The 18,465-nt window shown below is 33.8% G+C and overlaps 1 protein-coding gene across 4 annotated transcripts in view; it reads left to right on the top strand.

Moving 5' to 3' along the window:
* The window catches only part of BRWD3 (bromodomain and WD repeat domain containing 3), a 125,295-nt gene extending 112,463 nt beyond the window's left edge, over positions 1–12,832 (top strand). For all 4 annotated transcript variants that reach the window (XM_079911618.1, XM_079911620.1, XM_079911619.1 and 1 more), the window contains 4 exons: positions 915–1,078; positions 1,442–1,539; positions 2,084–2,242; positions 6,876–12,832. In XM_079911618.1, the coding sequence (XP_079767744.1) occupies positions 915–1,078; positions 1,442–1,539; positions 2,084–2,242; positions 6,876–7,630 (1,176 nt within the window). In that variant the 3' untranslated portion in view covers positions 7,631–12,832. The remainder of the gene's footprint in view (positions 1–914; positions 1,079–1,441; positions 1,540–2,083; positions 2,243–6,875) is intronic.
* Positions 12,833–18,465: the final 5,633 nt, after the last annotated feature.

Here is an 18,465-nt window from a genome sequence, read left to right as displayed (position 1 = left end):
CTTTATTATAACAAATTAGTGAACTATATTGGGAAATTATAACTGTTTATTCATACTCACATTTAATACTTTCTCTGTGTTTTGTCAGCACTTAAACATCTTGAGAACAAAAAAGTAATAATTTTTGTGTTTTCTAATCACTAGTAACTGATTAACTTTTAAATCAATTGCGCAGTAGGTATATACATGCTCACTTCCACTTCATATGAAATGAATTTTCACTGATTTCTGTACACATAATTTTTCACACTTGATTTATTTTCTACGTTTACATGTGTACTGATAAATGTTTGTATAATCTTTAAACAGTAGGTTTTATATTTTGAAGCCTTTTTAAAAATATATATTATGAACATTTTTCCATCTTATTATTACTCTTTGAAAACAGAAGAGTAGGTGGTTTTGTGTAGGTGGTTTTGTGTTGTTTAACCAGCGTCCTGGTGCTAGAGATTTAGGTTGTTTTTAGTTTTTCACTTTAAATGGATAATGCTGTGGCTAACATCTTTAACATCCTTGAACGTAATTATTTTGTGTGTGTAATTCTCTGATATTTCCTTAGGATAAATTCCTAAAGATGAAATTATTAGCCAAAGGATGTATATATTTTAAGGTTTTTGGCAAATATTGCAGATTGTCCTTAGAATGTTGTTCAGGTTAAAATACCCACTGGCAATGTATAAGAATGTTTTTTCCTCCCCTTTCCAACATTGTATATTATCTTTTAAAAATCTTTATTAATTTGTAGGTAAAAATGGTATTTTGTTTTAGTTCTTCAGGAAGAATTTTTCAAGTGTAAGAAGCACATATATTATGTCTGAAAGGATGATGTTGATATTGTTCAGGCATGTTTATAACCTGTTATTTTTATATAATTAAAGTAGTTGGTAAAACAAGACTAATTTCTACCTTTTCAGATCTATAGCATGACATTGCGATTATCTGCCTTATTTGAAAGTCATATTAAAAATATCATCTCTGAATATAAGTCAGCAATCCAGAGTCAGAAGAGGAGAAGGCCACGGTACAGAAAACGTCTAAGAAGCAGCAGCAGTTCATTATCTAGTAGCAGAGCTCCTAGGTATATTACATTGACATAACAGTTTAGTTTTCAAAGCATCTTGTATGTATTACCTCACTTCTTAAAGTTTATTGACTACTTTGAGGGAATCCAAGAGATTTTTTTGTTGTTGTTAGAACTCTTATGCCTGTGTAAAGGTGGAGCTGGTAACCCAAAGCTTTTTTAAATGGATTTTACTATACCAAAACCTTTTTTTTTTAATTTTAATGATTGAAATTTAACTTTGTCCTATTACCAATTTGAATTATTTCACTTAAATTATATTGCATTTCTTCTTTGCTTAGCTTAAGCATTTTGTATCATACTATCATAATATATTGCTAATAGAAAAATTTGTTCATTATTATATATTTTTACTTATAGTCCAAAAGGGAAACAGAAACAAATGAAGTTACAGCCTAAAAATGACCAGAATACCTCAGTGTCTTATGCCAGGACTAGCTCTCCTTTCTCATCTCCTGGTAAATATGTCTTTTGTTTTTGGTGTTCTGTATTTTAGTTTAACTAAAGAATATAGAAGAGGCAGCATGGTTTATAATGCAAGGAGCAGTGGATTTGGATGTATCAATAGAAAAATTGCATTTTATCCCCAGTTCTCTGTGGCCCTGGGTAAGACATTAGGTCATAGGACTTAGTTTCTTCATTTTTAAAGTAAGGGTGTTAAGACTAGATGAATTTTAAAGTCACTTAGTTTTAAAATTATGTGACTTTATGATTTTTAACATCTGTAATATCTCATACCACTCATCTATAATATACTTGCCAACCTAAGAGTTGAAGATTCATAATGTGGGGAGGTGGTTTTCTTGGACAAGTTTTTCTGACAAACTGCTTGAAAGCTTAATGATGTAATAAAACATTTGTTCTCAAAATATTCATATTTTCTTTAAACAATTTGTAATTTTGATGTTAGAGTGAAATAACTGAGATATAGTTTTAAAAACAGCCTGTTAAATTTTTCTGAAAACATAATTATGTTAACATTACAATCTTTTTAAATGTAAGTTTCAGATGCTGCTGAAGGGCTGTCACTGTATTTACTTGATGATGAACTGGATGGGCCATTTTCTTCATCGAGCTTCAGTGGATATAGCCGAAGTGGAAATAGCCATGACCCAGGGAAAGCCAAATCATTTCGAAATAAAGTTTTGCCGATTAAACAAGGTAAGAAATAAATATGGACAGGGCATTTATTCTTTGTTCCTTTATGACGGCAGACAAATCATTTAAAAGCTGATATATTTAGGTAGTAAAAATTAGCATGTTCTTATAGTTAATGAGGATTTCAATATTGTCAGACTTGAGTCAGATAGGATTTCATATGCAGATTTCCAAACATATCTTAGTCTTTTAAAATAAAATTTAAAATGAGTAGGGAGAAAAAACTAAATGAAGAGATCTTTCCCCAAGCACGTAAAACTAGACTGTTTGACACATTTAGGGCTTTTCATATTATTAAACCATATTAATAAGAGAGGAAAAAAATCCAAAATCACCTTTAAATAGGCCTCATATTTTTGGGGGCTACCCCAATTTTACAAAAGGGTTTGTGTTGAAAAGTGAGCCTTCTTTCAGTCAACATCCACTTCTAAAACCTTCCTTTGGTTTCCCAGTTATGTTACTCAGATATTCTCTTCCTTCAGGGGCCTGCTGTCTCAATAATTCAGGGGTTTTCAGACTGTTCTACCTATTTCTGGGTAATCCAAAGAGGTACTTCAAAAATACTCAGAAGAGCTTTCTCCTTTCAACCAGAGCAACTCTGTTTTTTATTTCATGTGATGAGCTTTCATATAACTTTTATTTGAAGAAAAATTTTCACTGCTTAAAAAGAAATCCCTGACCTAATAATTCATTATCAGGTACATCCATTTTGGACTATGTCTGAGGGCATCAGTTATAAATACTGGAAGGTTATTGTTGTTATGCAGACTTTCTTCTTATACTTAGTCCTATGTTATGGACCCTGAGCATGTTCACAGAAAGTTCTAATATGTTCATCTATTTAAAGTTTGTGAAGAATGATTAATATGCTTTTATAAATATCTTTATTGGAATATATATTTCTATTTTATATAAATTTTTAATGAAAGATTAAGTAGCTTATCCATTGTTATTGAAGTATCAAATAACTTAAAAATAGATGTTCTAAAGATATATTTTATATCAGTTATGTGAGAAATATTGAAACTTCAGATTACTTTAAAATAATTAGTGCCTTTATTTTTCCAATTTATATCTTTACCCTCTCCTCTGATCCTGCTGCACATTGCATACTCATGGCACTTCTCTTTTTGCCCTTTCCTTCACTGTCAAGCTTTTAGAAAGAATAACTTATACTTCCTACCTCTATTTTCTTTCCATCTAAACATTCCTTTATGCTTTGTAGTCTGGCCTCTGCCCATACCACTCTCCAAAAGCTTTTCTCCCCCGAATCACCAGTAATCTTCAGTGACCAACCAGTCCTTTTCTTAGTCCCCATCTCCTTGATCTCTCTGTATCATTGCATGCTATTGACTACCCCCTCTAGGAACTCCACTGCCTGGCTTCTATACTCTACTGATCTTATATCTCTGTTTCTCCTATATTTCTATATTTTGTCTTTTCTTTGGCCTTTCATGCCTCCTATTTGCAGTTTCTCACTTTTTTTGTCCTCTACAAATAAAGGAATTTAATAACTACATCTATCATCTTTATGCTGATGACTCCAAATTCATATATCTAGCCCTAATATCTCTTTATTCTACCAGTCTCATTTCCAGTACTTCTTAAAAAAATTTCCCTTGAGTGCTTATCATCCATTTTTATGTTTCAAGCTTGCTTCTTTTTTTTGCACTCACTATTTTCGTTAATGGCACCATCATCTTCTGAGTCATCCAACTTAAAATCTTACAGTGTTCTTTGACTCACCTTTTATCCCTCATAAGTGTCAGTTACTAAGTTTTGTGAATTCTACAACTTTTAGTATCACTCAAATCTCTTGCTACAGTTTGTATTGCTATCCCCATAGTCTCTAGCCTAGTATAGTAGTCAACATGGGCTGTCACAGCAAGACACCACAGATTGGCTTAAACAACAGATATTCATTTTTAGCAGCTATATTGAGATACCATTTGACATATAAAAATTGTATATATTTAAAGCATACAATTTGATATTTTGATATACATACACACCATGAAATGGTCACGACAATCAAACTAATTAACATATCCATCACCTCTACATAGTTACCGAGTGTGTTGAGAAGATTTAAGGTCTATCCTCATAGCAAATTTCAGGTATACAATACAGTATTGTTAACTGTAGTCACCATGCTGTACATTTGATATCCAGAATAACTGAATCTTTGTATGCTTTAACCAACACCTCCCCATTTTTCTTCCCTCCATCCCCTGGCAACCTCCATCCTACTTTCTCCCTCTATGAGTATGACTGTTTTAGATTATAGATATAAGTGATATCATGCAATATTTCTCTTTCTGTATCTTGCATATTTTGCTTAGCATAATGTCCTCCAGCTCCATGCATGTTGTCGTAAATGGCAATATTTCCTTCTTTTATCCATTCATCTGTGGAAAGACATACAGGTTGTTTCCATGTCTTGACTGTTGTGAATAATGCTACACTGAACATGGGAATACAGATATCTCTTCAAGATGCTGATTTCAATTTCTTTGGGTATATATCCAGAAGTGGGTTTGCTGGATCAAATGGTAGTTCTATTTTTAGTTTTTTTTAGGGAACCTCCGTACTGATTTCCATAATGGCTGTACTAATTTACTTTTTCGCCAACAGTGTACAAGGGTTCCCTTTTCTCCACATCCTCGCCAACACTAGTTATCTTTTATCATTTTGATATTAGCAACCCTAACAGGTGTGAGGTGATATCTGATTGTGTTTTTGATTTACATTCCCTGATGGTTAGAGATGTTGAGCACCTTTTCATATACCTACAACAGACATTTATTTTCTCACAGTTCTGGAGGCTCAAAATCCAAGATCAAGGTGCCAGCAGGGTTGGTGTCTGGTAAGGGCTTTCTTCCTGGCTTGCTCATGGCTACCTTCTCCCTGTGTCCTCGTGTGAGTTTTTTCTTTGCATACACAGACAGGGAGAACAAGTGAGCACTGGTGTGTCTTTCTCTTATAAGGACATAGGCGAGTCCTGGTGCATTAGGGCCCACCTACCCTTATGATTTCATTTAATTTTAATTACTTCCTTAAAGGCTCTACATACAGTCATATTGGGGGTTAGGGCTTCAGCATATGTATTTGGCGGAGTGGAGTGGGCACACAAAATTCAGTCCATAACACCTAGACTATTAGACTAATCTTGTAATTGTGGTTACCATACAACCCTACTCTTTGCTCTCTCCAATTTTTCCAGTCCACTCTCCTGTTTTCCTCCTACCTCGCTTATCTTTGCCAATTGTTCTTTATCTTTAAATGTTGGAATATACCAAGTCTCAGTCCTCAGCCACCTTCTCTCTCTTTACTTGCTCTCTCAGTGAGCTTTCTTATTTCTCTTTACACTAAATGTTATCTCTTTACTGAAAATTTCCAAAATTATATCTCCAACTCTATCCAAGTCTCCCCTGAGTTCTGGACTGGTATATCCACTTGCTTTTTTTCTTTTTCAAATGTCTTGACTTGGATTTCTAGTAGTATTTCTATCTGGAATCTTGATTTTTTCTTTCCACCAGATTGCCCAAACCTATTCTCCTTCATTGTTCTCTAACCTAGCAATATATCTCTACCATTCACCAAGTTACTCAGGCATAAAACCTAGGAGTTGATCTTCATTTTGTGCTTAACACTTGACATCCAATCCATCAGCAATTTCTGTCAGTTTGAACTATGAAGCTTGGTTCTGGTAGCTCCCCCAGAAGGAAATATTCTAAATCTAATCACTTATCATCACCTCTATTGATACATCTCTCATCATCTCTTACCTAGACCATTGCAATGTACTCCCAACTGATCTCTGTTTTCAGTCTTGCCCTCCTATATTCCATTCTCTATACAGCAACCATAGCACTCTTAAAAATGTAAATCAGATCCTGTCATTCTCTAGCTTTAAAACTCTCCACTGGCAGTCATCTCCTACTACTTCTTATTTTTCTCTTCTACTCTAATTATATGGGGTTCTTGTTTCCTTCAGTGGAATGTTCTTTCCCCAGATCTCACTTCATTCAGTTCTTTTCTCAAATACTGCCTCAGCAGAAAAGTCTTCCCTATTTAATATACCCCCCATACATATATTCACACTCTTTTTTTTTACCCACTTTTCTTTTTCTTTATAACCCATATTAGTACTTGAAGTTATATTATCTATTTGTTTACTTCATTGTCTATCAGGGTTTCCACACTAAAATATAAATTCAAAGATCAAGGACTTTGTCTCATCATTGCCATATTCCAAAGTCCATTCAAGGCCTGGCAGATAGTAGGTAATCAATAATATTTGTTGAATGAATGAATAAAATTATTCTGATACATGTTCCCAGATTATTCCTTCTAGAGTTCAAGCCCTTAAAATTTCTACCTAGCTATCTCACCACCCATCATCCCTCTACACTCCCCCCATCCCCTGCAAAAAGCAATCAGATAAAAATTAAAATCTTAGTATCTTTCATTTCAAACAGGTTTAAATTCATACTCCAGCACTCTCCATGATTTTACCCCATCTATCTTTGGGCACCAAATGTATTTTGATAGACTTTTAATTTTACTTTTGAACCTAAATAACCGTCTTATCAATGTCAAAGCTTAACTTTAAAAATTATTCATCTTGATTTAGATCACTCCCTTGATGGACCCCTTACAAATGGTGATGGCAGAGAGCCCCGGGCAGGAATCAAGAGAAAACTACTTAGTGCATCAGAAGAAGATGAGAGCATGAGAAGAGAAGAGAAAGAGAAAAAAGAAACAAATGAGAAATCACATTTATCTTCCTCAGAGAGTGGAGAGTTAGGATCCAGTTTAAGTTCTGAAAGTACCTGTGGTTCTGATTCTGACTCTGAATCAACTTCCAGAACAGATCAAGATTACGTAGATGGAGACCATGACTATAGCAAATTCATACAAACTAGGCCTAAAAGAAAACTCAGAAAGCAATATGCCAATGGAAAAAGAAACTGGAAGACGAGAGGCACGGGAGGAAGAGGCAGATGGGGCAGATGGGGTAGATGGAGTAGAGGAGGCAGAGGAAGAGGAGGCAGGGGACGAGGCAGTCGAGGAAGAGGTGGAGGTGGCACGAGAGGGAGAGGGAGAGGGAGAGGAGGAAGAGGTGCCTCTAGAGGAGCCACCAGAGCCAAACGTGCACGTATTGCAGATGATGAATTTGATACTATGTTTTCAGGACGTTTCAGTAGACTGCCTCGAATTAAAACAAGAAACCAAGGCAGGAGGACTGTTTTATATAATGATGATTCTGATAACGACAATTTTGTGTCCACTGAAGATCCTCTAAATCTTGGTACATCCAGATCAGGCAGAGTCCGTAAAATGACAGAAAAAGCCAGGGTTAGCCATCTCATGGGATGGAATTATTAACAGTTAATAAATTTAGAATAATTTTAAAAATTTAATGGCCTTCTACTGCAGGGAATTTACCAGGAAATCTACAAAGCAAGTTGTGTGGGGACTTCTGCTTCCTTTCACATTGGTGCTTTTCCATTATGCCAGTATATATTTGTTTCAAGACTTTTGATCTCCACACTTCATTTGTTCAAACAAGCCTTACTCATTAGGCCTTAAATTAAAAAAAAATCTACACACACACACACACACACACACACACACACACACACACCACAGACACACTACAGATTTACTACATGAAGGGAGCATTCAGCTTCTTAAGAGTAGCATGACATTTTTATCTCAATGGAATATCCCTCTTTTGCTTTTGTATCACAGAAGTATAGCACCTTCTTACAGAGTTTTATATAGTTTGTTTTTGCCATTTTGATTCCTGTACCAGTAATAATAACTTTTGCACAATACACCAATCCTAAAGGCAGCTATTAAATGTTTACAGTTTCTATATTGTAAGAACGATCTGGATTATTTTACTCTTCCCAGGCCAAACTTTCATGAATTGTACTGAACTGAAGTATATATTTATACTACAGTTTTTTTGGGGGGTGGGGGATTCTTAATATGCTTTTCATTGATTTGCTTAATTCATGTTAAAGGTGAGAAAGGGTTGGTGCCTTGTAAATATGTAGCAAATCTTTGTGGTGTGTCCTGATGTGTGCATTAACTTTATTAAAAAAGGAATACTTGAGGTATCAATCTAGACAAGGTGCCAAATGCAAAAGTTTCTTGCATCCATTTTCTTTTTCCTATTATATTTTATTGCATTAATAGAACTTGTGTAGCTTAAAAAATAACTTAAACATTTGAAAAATCCTCATCCACAAATAATAACTTAATAGTAGCTCAGCTACCTCTATTAACTACAACTACTGGAAACATTAAGAAAAATAGACGCTGTTATTCATTACTAAGGAGAAATAGAACAAGCTTGGTAGGAATGAATACTCATAAGTTATAAGCTGAGAGGTTAATAATTGTATTGGCTCTCAAATTAATAGTTGTAATTAACAAACTTTCTTTAGTATGCTCTACCTTATTAGGCTTTTCTTAGAACATATTTGTATAAGTAGACTTGATCTACTATTTATGTATCTCTGCTACCACTTACTATTTAACAGCTGTGAGTGACTAGTTTTGAATTTTAAAATGTAACACAGCACCTAGTTTGAGTTGGAATGTTTTGGCTAGCTAATATTTTGAATCAACTTTAATAGGGTTCTGCTCATACCATTCCAAAGGGTTCTTCTGTGATAATCTTTCAGAATAGAACCTGGTTGTACTGCACACTGACATTTTGAGTCATTATTTTATAGATTAAAAAACTTTAAACCGTATGGTCTTGTTTACAGCAGTAGAGTGCACATGGTTCCGTAAGTGAGCTTGAGTTCCAAGATCAATTTTACTCCTCAAATTTGAGAGATTGCAAATTCGCTAATTCATTAGATTCTTAGATTTTTTTGAGGTGAGAAGGATAATATTGATCTCTGTTTTTGTAGCAACCGATTTGTTGCGCATAGATCAGACTTGTGGGATAAAAGAAACGTTTTAATGTATGCTTAGTAATCCCAGGATATTTCCTAAGCTAATGTATTTGTCTCATGCTTTCAATCATTTCATGCATCTGAAAATCCTTAAGTGCAGAGGAAGGAGTACACACAAAACTTTGCTTTTTTGGTTGGGTTGGGTGGGGGTTATTCTCGGACTAACATCTTTAAGCAATTTTCACTTGCAGTAGAAATGATGTTCAGGCTGTAAGAAAGTATTGTGAATTAGTATTGTGAATTATTAATGGAACTAACTTCTGTTACTGGACAGTAGATCAAGCTGATTTTTTTTTGTTGTTGTAGTCTACTTTTCACTAAACCAAAATTACTTCTGGTTGTAACTCAGCTGCCACTTTTAACCATAATATAGATTCAAAAACATTCATGTTTAAAACTCTACATTTGATTTTTGCTAAAATGTACTATTTTAGTTATTCATATCTTATACATTTAGACTAAATTTGTGCCTGTGTTTTCCTGGAATCAATAACACTTTGGCCTACCCTATTCAAAGTAACATAGTTACTTAAATTCATGGATATACTCAAATGTGTATCATGTGTATCGTTTTAGTGTGAAAAATTTTTTTTGACATTCTTCTATGAAGAGCCGACCTCTTGAAATGTAGAAGAATTTCCATTTGTGTGATTTAGCTATCTCAAGCTTTATTTATAATTTATTTTGAAAAATAAAAATGGCACATTTATTTCCCAAACGTCAAGATTTTCTAGGTTTAGATAATTAGAATAATAAGGCTGAAGACATTTTTAAGCATATTTTATATGTAGTGAGATACTGTGAAAATACTAGTGAACAGCATTTTGCTGTGATATTGATTTCAGTTATTAGGATTTAAAGTTAGTCACCAGGGTATGTTAGATGAGCATAGTTATCATTTATTACAAAACAAACAGATTGTTTTCTGTTTGCATGCAAATTATTTTAATAAGTGTGAAAATAAAAGTTTGGAAGACAGTATTTTTACTTTTATATCTGGACTCCCCCCCCATTTATACTTTGCTTTTTTTTGTAATACCACCTCCTGTGAATGTGTTGTAATTTATATCGCATTGATATTTTATCACTTTAATTTTTTAGAGGTCCTTAAAACCTAAATAAGATCTGGGTTTAGCCATAGCAAAGAAAGTAGGAAATGAGCTAAGAATTCTGAAGAAAAGTCTAAATCTTAAATGAATTGCTAAGAAAAAAACAGTTACATTTAGGCCCATGAGACCATATACATGTACAAGCCTATTCCTATGCTAGATATTAACAGTCAATGAATTGTAATATTTCTCATGAATGCTAATAATGTTTTAATTTCCAGCTTTAAGATCCTAGCATGTGTATCTGTTTATGAAAACAGAATTGTGTGTTTCTTCTATGGCTTGCTGCGTGTATCTCTTCCAGCAATAGGATGCTCTCCAAAACATTCACTAGCCTATTAATGTAATGACTAGATATGTTTGTGTGTGTGCACATGGGCGTTCGCGCCTGCGCACACACACACACACACACATGCATAGGTCTATATGTAGATTTTTTTTCCCCAACTTGACACGCTTTATCTCAGACATTAAAAAAATGTTTATATGGAAGACAGCTGTTTTCACTGTCTACCAATTTATTGCCTCTGTTGTAAAGCGCTTAGCCTGTATATATACTGCTTGATCATCCATATCATTATGCCTTCTAGATAAACAATCTAGGTTTTGTCGTGTACATGTGTCCTATTTTTTTAAATCTAATTTGCCCTTCTTTCATGTGTTTCTTTGTCTGTTTCCCTTCCCAGAGATCAGGCTTGTGCTGGAATTCTACTATACAGCACTTTGTTTACCCAGAGGCTAAGAAACTGAGTAAAATTAATAAATCTTATTCTGCACAACTGTGTGCGCAGATACCTAACTCAGCCTTCCAGTACTTTGAAGTAAATTTGAGTCATTTATCTTTGTTGTTGTTTTTCTTGTAATCCTAGGTTGTCATCAGACAATAACAGAATGATTAAAAGAGAAAGATGTGAATGCTACTTCTAGCTTTTTGATAAAAACATTTTTGAGCATTTTTCAAAATCTGTATGTTGTGGTAGTGATAAAATTAAACACCCTTATTACTTGCTCATATATCTCGGGAATTATTTTATGCACATTTACCAACTGGTACTTATCTTTAAAGTTAGAATTTTCTTTTTTTTAAGCTGGAATTTTCACATCCACAAAAAGACTTACATCCTGTATAATTTTCAGTATACTTTGATATCCAGCCTTTTAAAAACTTACCAACATTTCGAGTTCTGAAATAACTAGTTTATTTCTGGGGGAAGGAATGGAACTTTCAACATTTAAAGTTCATTGTTTTAAATGTTAACTCCATCCCCAACATCTTTGTGTTACATGAGGGTTTATGAAAGTTATATTGAAAATAGAATATTCTAACATGGTTTTTAAGGCTTGTTTTAAAAAACAGTGTGAAAATATTTTCATGCTTTTTTGCTTTTCACCTCTCAGTAAAGTTTCTCTACCAAGTTTAATTTACCAAATTTAACAAGTTTTGATTAAATTCTAATTATGAGGTTAAATTATTTTCATGGTGCTATATTTTGTATAATATGGATTGCGCTCAAATTTTTTGACATTTATTTCTTATATAGTCTTATCCTTGATTATTTCCTTTTCCATCATTTCTCTCCTGCTTGCTTTTATCCTCATTTCTCTTTCTGCAATGAAGAGTGCACCTAATTTAGCAAACTTCAACAAGACTGGCAATTTATGATTCATTGATGGAAGAAGTACAGTAGAAAGGCCCTGCAGTTTAGAGTTAAGGTGTGTTTGTTTATTTATATGTATGCCCATTTGTTATTCTTATACCTATCTTAACTAAATTTAGAATATGAGACTTTGACATAAAAGCATTGTAAGTATTTTCTAAAAAATAAAACTATTGATACGTATTAAAATCGCCATTGGTAATTGACTTTTAAAATCACATACAAAAATATTTAGAAACACAGTTGGGAAATGTGTTTTTACATATACCACCAGATACACATTAGGCAGTACTACAAATGTTAATTCTTTAAACAATACTGTGGTGATGGCAATCAATAATTTATTTCTTTGTCCTGTAACTTATCATCCTTGTCTTTTGTAATCCCTTGCAAAGTATTAACAAAACTGTACTTTATGTTTGTTCTTAGTATCCATAAATTTTAAGGTAGAAAATCATTCAGTTAATAGTTGATGTGATATTGTATATGGACAAAATGTCCATTAAACTAAAATTCAGTAAAGAAAGGTAAACTAAACTGGCTTGGTTTATAAAAGATGTTTTGTTTGGCAGTTATTAGTCATTATAAGCAATTATCTTCAAAGAAAAAAAACTGAACTAATTTGTTGCCATTCTTTATGGGATGTTTACAATAAAATTCCAAGTTGTTTGGAATCAATTGCACTCTTGCTGCTTTGTGCCTCAACTCAGGTACTGGAGATAAATTAACAAATAGAAAGAAATATGGAGTTACCTTTCCATTATCCAGCTTCAGAGACTGTAACATGTAACTCTTAGGCCTTTCTTGTCTTTTGTCATATAATATTCTATTATTGTTATTATTTTAATTAGAGAAACTAGGGCTCTTCTTCCTATCAAAGAAAATTAAGGTGTTTGTTTTTTTTTCCTTAGTTGTTGCAGATATTCTTTGGGTCACTTTTAGGTAAAAATATGTTAGCATTTTAAATGTGGGCTGCTTGGTGCATTAAAAAACAGCCTGCAAATCTTTATTCAACATTTTGTTTTGTAGAGAGAGCTCTTTGAAATGAATAGATTTCTAATGTGTTTGTAGCGTATAAGTTTTAACAGCTGAGCTATGAATCTCTGGCATTCTTATTTATAGTAAAATTGCCCACAGAGGCTTAACTATATTATAAATGGTGCTTTAATTCAATGTAAATGAAGAAGGGAGAGAACTAAGGTGAGAGGTAACTTTTAAGCCAGGAACTGAAGGCCGTAACAAGAACATCCCACTTATGCAACTAAATGGTTGCTGAGAATTTTCTTCCCAGTGGTCAGAACTCCATTTGGTTCAAGGTAAGTAAGCTGGCTAAAGACCCAACTGTATGTTTCATACATATACTGTCTGTTTTGTGTATTTAGAATTAAGAAATAAGGTATTTAGCAAAAATATCACCTTTGCCTTCTGCCATCATATCCTATGGCTATGAAAGTAGTCCACATTTTTGCAATATTTGGAGATTTAAGTGGAGATGCATTGTTTGGTATTTGTGTATAGTTGCTTGATTGGTTAAAGATAGCCCTCTTTAAAGATATAAAAGTGTACATTAAAAATTATTAATTAGCAGGCTCTGATGTTTTCTGACTTCACCTGATAGGTTTTTTTAAGATAGAAAAAGTAAAGAATTTTTATAACAAAATATTACAGCAGTATTCAGAAGAAGATCCATTTTTCTTTCTAGTTGGGAAGGTCAAGGACAGAGTGCTCTCTACCCTCCTCCTCAGTTATATGCCCCTGACAATTTAAAGCTACTTTCCAAAAATGTACAAAATAAATTGAAACCAATATATTGAGCCTGTGAGTTGGTTTTCTTTGGATATTTAAGCCCGTACACCTAAGTTGCTTTCTTAGGTCTTTTATATAAATAAAGGACTTTTTAATGCTACAGATTGCTGGTAAACCAAATACAACATTAAATAAAATGAACATTTTATGGTGTCAGTGTTTTCTTGAAGTGTTGAAGAAACATTTTTTCTTTCTTCTTTCCTTTCTTGGTAACTTTAGTATGTTTTTCCTTTGCCAGCTGTGGCAATTGCCTTAATAAAGTTACCTCTTATCTGTCGATTACAAACATCTAATAGATAATTCTGTTATTAATTATTAACAAATTAAATCTTAATTTGACATTAGAGAACTTTTAAAAACAACTTTCTGAAGTTAGTATCCTTTCATTAATTTGTAAATTTTGTATAGTCAGATTACCTGCTCAGCATCTTTATTATTCTCTTAGAGAATAAGTTTTATAGTAAATATATGAAGAAATCAAAACATTTTAAATTGCTTGATTTAGATTACTAATATTACTTGGTGGGACTTATTCATTTTAGGAATTTTTTTGTGATTGATTTTTGTCATGCTACTGTTCTAAGTAGTGTTTTTATAGCAACATGTTAACTTATATTTGAAGTTTTGTTTATTCTGTCAAGTAATTTAAGGCAGTAAAACTGTCTGAAGGTGATTCTTCCTTTTTTCTTTTTAAAAAGCTTAGAATATCATGTTAAAATGAAATTTTCAGCCCAAATTATAAATAGCTCATTTTTTAGGGGATTTTTTGTTATGATGGGTATTGTTCATCTGAAACATTAATAATGAAATACTGGTGGTTCTGAATTGTTTCTATTTGTTAAACTTTAATTTACAAATTATAGCAAACCTTGTATACAAGAACATAAGTGTTAATTTTGTCTAGTGTGGTCCTATGGAGCAGAAAATATCATTTGATTGATCATAGTCACATTGCCTTTCAGTTTCGAAGGTTGCTGTTCATTTTTGTTGTAATTGTGTTGAGTAGTTATCATGATACAGAAAAATAGTTATTAAGGCAAAATAATAGTTCAAGTTTATGGTAGATATATTTTTACTCTCCAGTTGCCTCAAAAATATGACCGGTGAATACAATAAGTTTTCAATACCGTCAAAATATTAATCTTTTATTGCTTTGCTTATAATTATTCAAGCAGAAATTTCCAGAGAACAATCTGAGATAATGAGTTACATTCTTTTTCCAGATACATATGGGGATCACCTTCATAGAAGAAGATATTTACCACCAGGAATTTGTAGCCTACATTCTTTATATCAATGATAAGAGGTGGCTAAAGGAAGACTAGTCTATTCCTTCTCAGATTTGTTTATTTGTTAATTTTATTAATTCAGTCAACATTTATTAATTAATTTCAACATTTACTGAGTACTTGTTATGTGCCAACACTGTGATTTTTTTAAAGAGCTTTGCAGTTTACAAATTTCATCTTCAAATATATTCTCAAGCACCAGAATGATACTATCAGTCAATTCCATTTTTCAGATCAGAAAAAATGAGTTTCAGTGAAATCTAGTAATTTGCCGAATATTACATGGCTAGTAAATAGAAAAGCCTTGATTCATCCAGAATATCTGCTTCCAGGTTTCTAGTCTTAGCTTTTATATCTTATTAATGGGGTGATATTTGGTTTCATTTTCCTTTTTCCCATTGTCCATGAAAAGAAGACTCCAAAATCATGCAATAAGTACTTTGAAGATCACATTTCTTTTTGCTTATATCTAAGATCATTTAATAAAGAGGACATTATGATGTGGGTCTTTATGCCTCTTAGTACTTTTTGGAGGTGTTTAATTAGGAACTAAAAGTTTTAAAGATATCAGATTTGTAAGTATAAAAATGAATGGAACTCAAAGTACATATCTTATGCATAATTACACAAAGGTAAATATCCAAGAAAAATGTAGCGAATTTACTTATATCTTATTTTGAGGATTAATTCTGCTAATAATGTACACAAGTGTCCTTTACAGTGCATGATACAAAATTTATCAGTTACTGCTACCTTACACACTCTGTGCTCTCTTGCCAGCTGCAAAACCTAGAACTTTTTTCCCTTCTGAATGTAAATGGTTTCTAAGTACAGTTCTCAGAGAATATAGCAAGGTTCCTGGTCTAAGCCATGGTTTTAATTTAGTTTAGGGTTTTGTTTTGGGCTTTTTTTTTTAATAGTCCTTGAATTACTTCTGAGTTTTACTCATTTAATTTGCCACTCTTCCCTTGCACCCTCATTTTAAAAAATTTCCCTAAATCCAAAATATCTAGGGAGAATAGAGTGTTTCAAAAAGAAAGCATTTACTAACCTATCTTTCATATACCAATCCTTCTTTGGTATCATTTTAATGATTTGGATTTTTTTCCTAGGTAAGACTTTGGGGCAGGAATGGCATTTGGTGGGTTTCAAGTAGCCATATAAATATAGTAAAACGGAATTTGAACCCCTGCTAACTTGAAGTTTATAACAATTTTTATTCATTTATTTTTTTATTTTTTAATTTATTTTTGCGGTACGAGGGCCTCTCACTGTTGTGGCCTCTCCCGTTGTGGAGCACAGGCTCTGGACGCGCAGGCTCAGCGGCCATGGCTCACGGGCTCAGCCGCTCCGCGGCATGTGAGATCTTCCCGGACCGGGGCACGAACCCGTGTCCCCTGCATCTGCAGGCGGACTCTCAACCACTGCGCCACCAGGGAAGCCCTTTATTTATTTTTATAACAATTCTGTTACAGTTTATGTGGTTATTAGGGGAAAAACTTCAAGTAATTTAACTCAGAACTAATGTCCTTTGTTACATGGTAAAGCTCCCCTCTTTATTCTTAAGTAATGGGATTTTGCAATGGGTTTTGAAAAGCCATTAGGACTGCCCAAGTTGCATTTGGTTCATGGCATTTACATTGGTCTCATTCATATTTCACAATACCACATTTTCTCTTCTAACCACTTTCCACTCATTGTCATCCAAGGAAGAGAAATGTTGGTTTTTAACAGATTGACTGTTGAGTTCTTCTTTCAACAAAGATTGCTGTAAAAATCAACCAGAAAGGGAGTTGAAAATAGAGGATTAATTTTCTCTGGGGTTGTTGCCTAATTTCTAGTAAGTCAATTCTGCTTTATTTTTGGCTTCAAAATAGGAGAGTTTATTTTTCTAGCTAGGTAGAGAAAGTCAGGTTTGGCTCACTGATTATATCTACATTAATCTTTGCTTATATTAGGAGAATATAACCTAGAAATCTGGCTTGGGGCCTTGTGCTGTGGTTGTACACCATTCTGTGGCCTGGCCTGTATGCTTGACATGTGTTTTGATGGAAGGAGTCTGACTTTAGAGTCAGGTACTATGGTTATGGTGGAGGGTAAAGGGAGAAAGGAAAGCTAAGGGGAAACTGAAACCTCTCTAAGATCCATTTTAACTAGAGGAGAGAGAGGAATGGGGTTTGGAGGGTTAATGAGGAATGAAATCCTCTAGTGTTCAGGATTTGGGTGTTGATGCCTTCAAGCACAGCAGTCTCAGAAACAGGTTAGGGGAAGCCTCACGTGATTTTTTTTTTTTTGAGGGGATGGGCTGTAAAGGGATTGCTTGTGATGGTGGGATTTTAATGTCAGAATTGATGGTATTAGCAATAATAGTTAATTTCTTGAGATCTCAGTGCTATTAAGAAGGTATTATTAGCCCTATTTTGCAGATGAGGAAACTGGTGTGTAGAAAAGCAAATAACTTGCCCAAGATCACGCTGCTAATAAATGGCAGGATTTACCCTCAGATCATTTTCCAAAGTCTGTATATTTAACTATTATTACACATGCCACTTCCCACTGGTCTAGTTTTAGCCTTAGATCTGTCAGAGACTTACTGAGTGGCTTTGGCCAATTCCCTTTTCTTCCTTGGTTTCTGTTGTCTTTAGCTATACAAGGCTGAAGTTGATCACTAAATGATTTCTAAAGTCCCTATGATTTTATTCTCTTAATTTTTTTGCATATCCTTTATGCATCTTCCTTATCTCCAAAACATACTTTCATTGGAGTCTTGATTTTCTTAGAATCTTGATAAGCCTTATACTCTACGGATTAAAGTTATTCATTTAAAGACAAATATCCTATCTGAACTGCTTTCGGATGTTTCAATTTTCATAAAGGAAGGCTTGCAGAATGCAATTTAAGTGTAAAAAAGGAATTAGAAAGATTAACTTCTAGCCTGACAATGGAAGGAGCTCTTCTGACTCACTTCTCAGTGGAACTGGTGAAGACCTCTGGAAATGTAAAGACAAACGGCAAATAGAAAAAAAAAAAAGTCTGTTCAAGAAAATCTATGAAAATTCTGCAAGAAAGGTGAGAATCTATGGTATTTGAACCAAGACCAAGGCTATTCTCTCCTTACCCCATCCCAGGTCAGCAAGGCAGAGACTACTCTAGACTGCTACAGCCAAAAACAAAGGCTCTCTATCCCTCCAGATCCCAGGCTAAAGGCTTTCTTCCAGGTAGGAGCAGGATATCAACATTTCTTATCCTTCCCCCAGCTGTGTGTTACTGAGACTAAGTCTCAATGAAGTTGACAGGTGGGGGCTCCCTTTTTCTTCCCAACTGCCTCTCATGGTATGGAGGTTCTGCTTTGGTAGTGTGGGCTGAGAAGACTGAGGCCCTGAT

This window comes from Stenella coeruleoalba (assembly GCF_951394435.1).
Source record: "Stenella coeruleoalba genome assembly, chromosome: X".
Lineage (NCBI taxonomy): Eukaryota > Metazoa > Chordata > Mammalia > Artiodactyla > Delphinidae > Stenella > Stenella coeruleoalba.
This window is presented reverse-complemented; position numbering and strand designations above follow the sequence as displayed.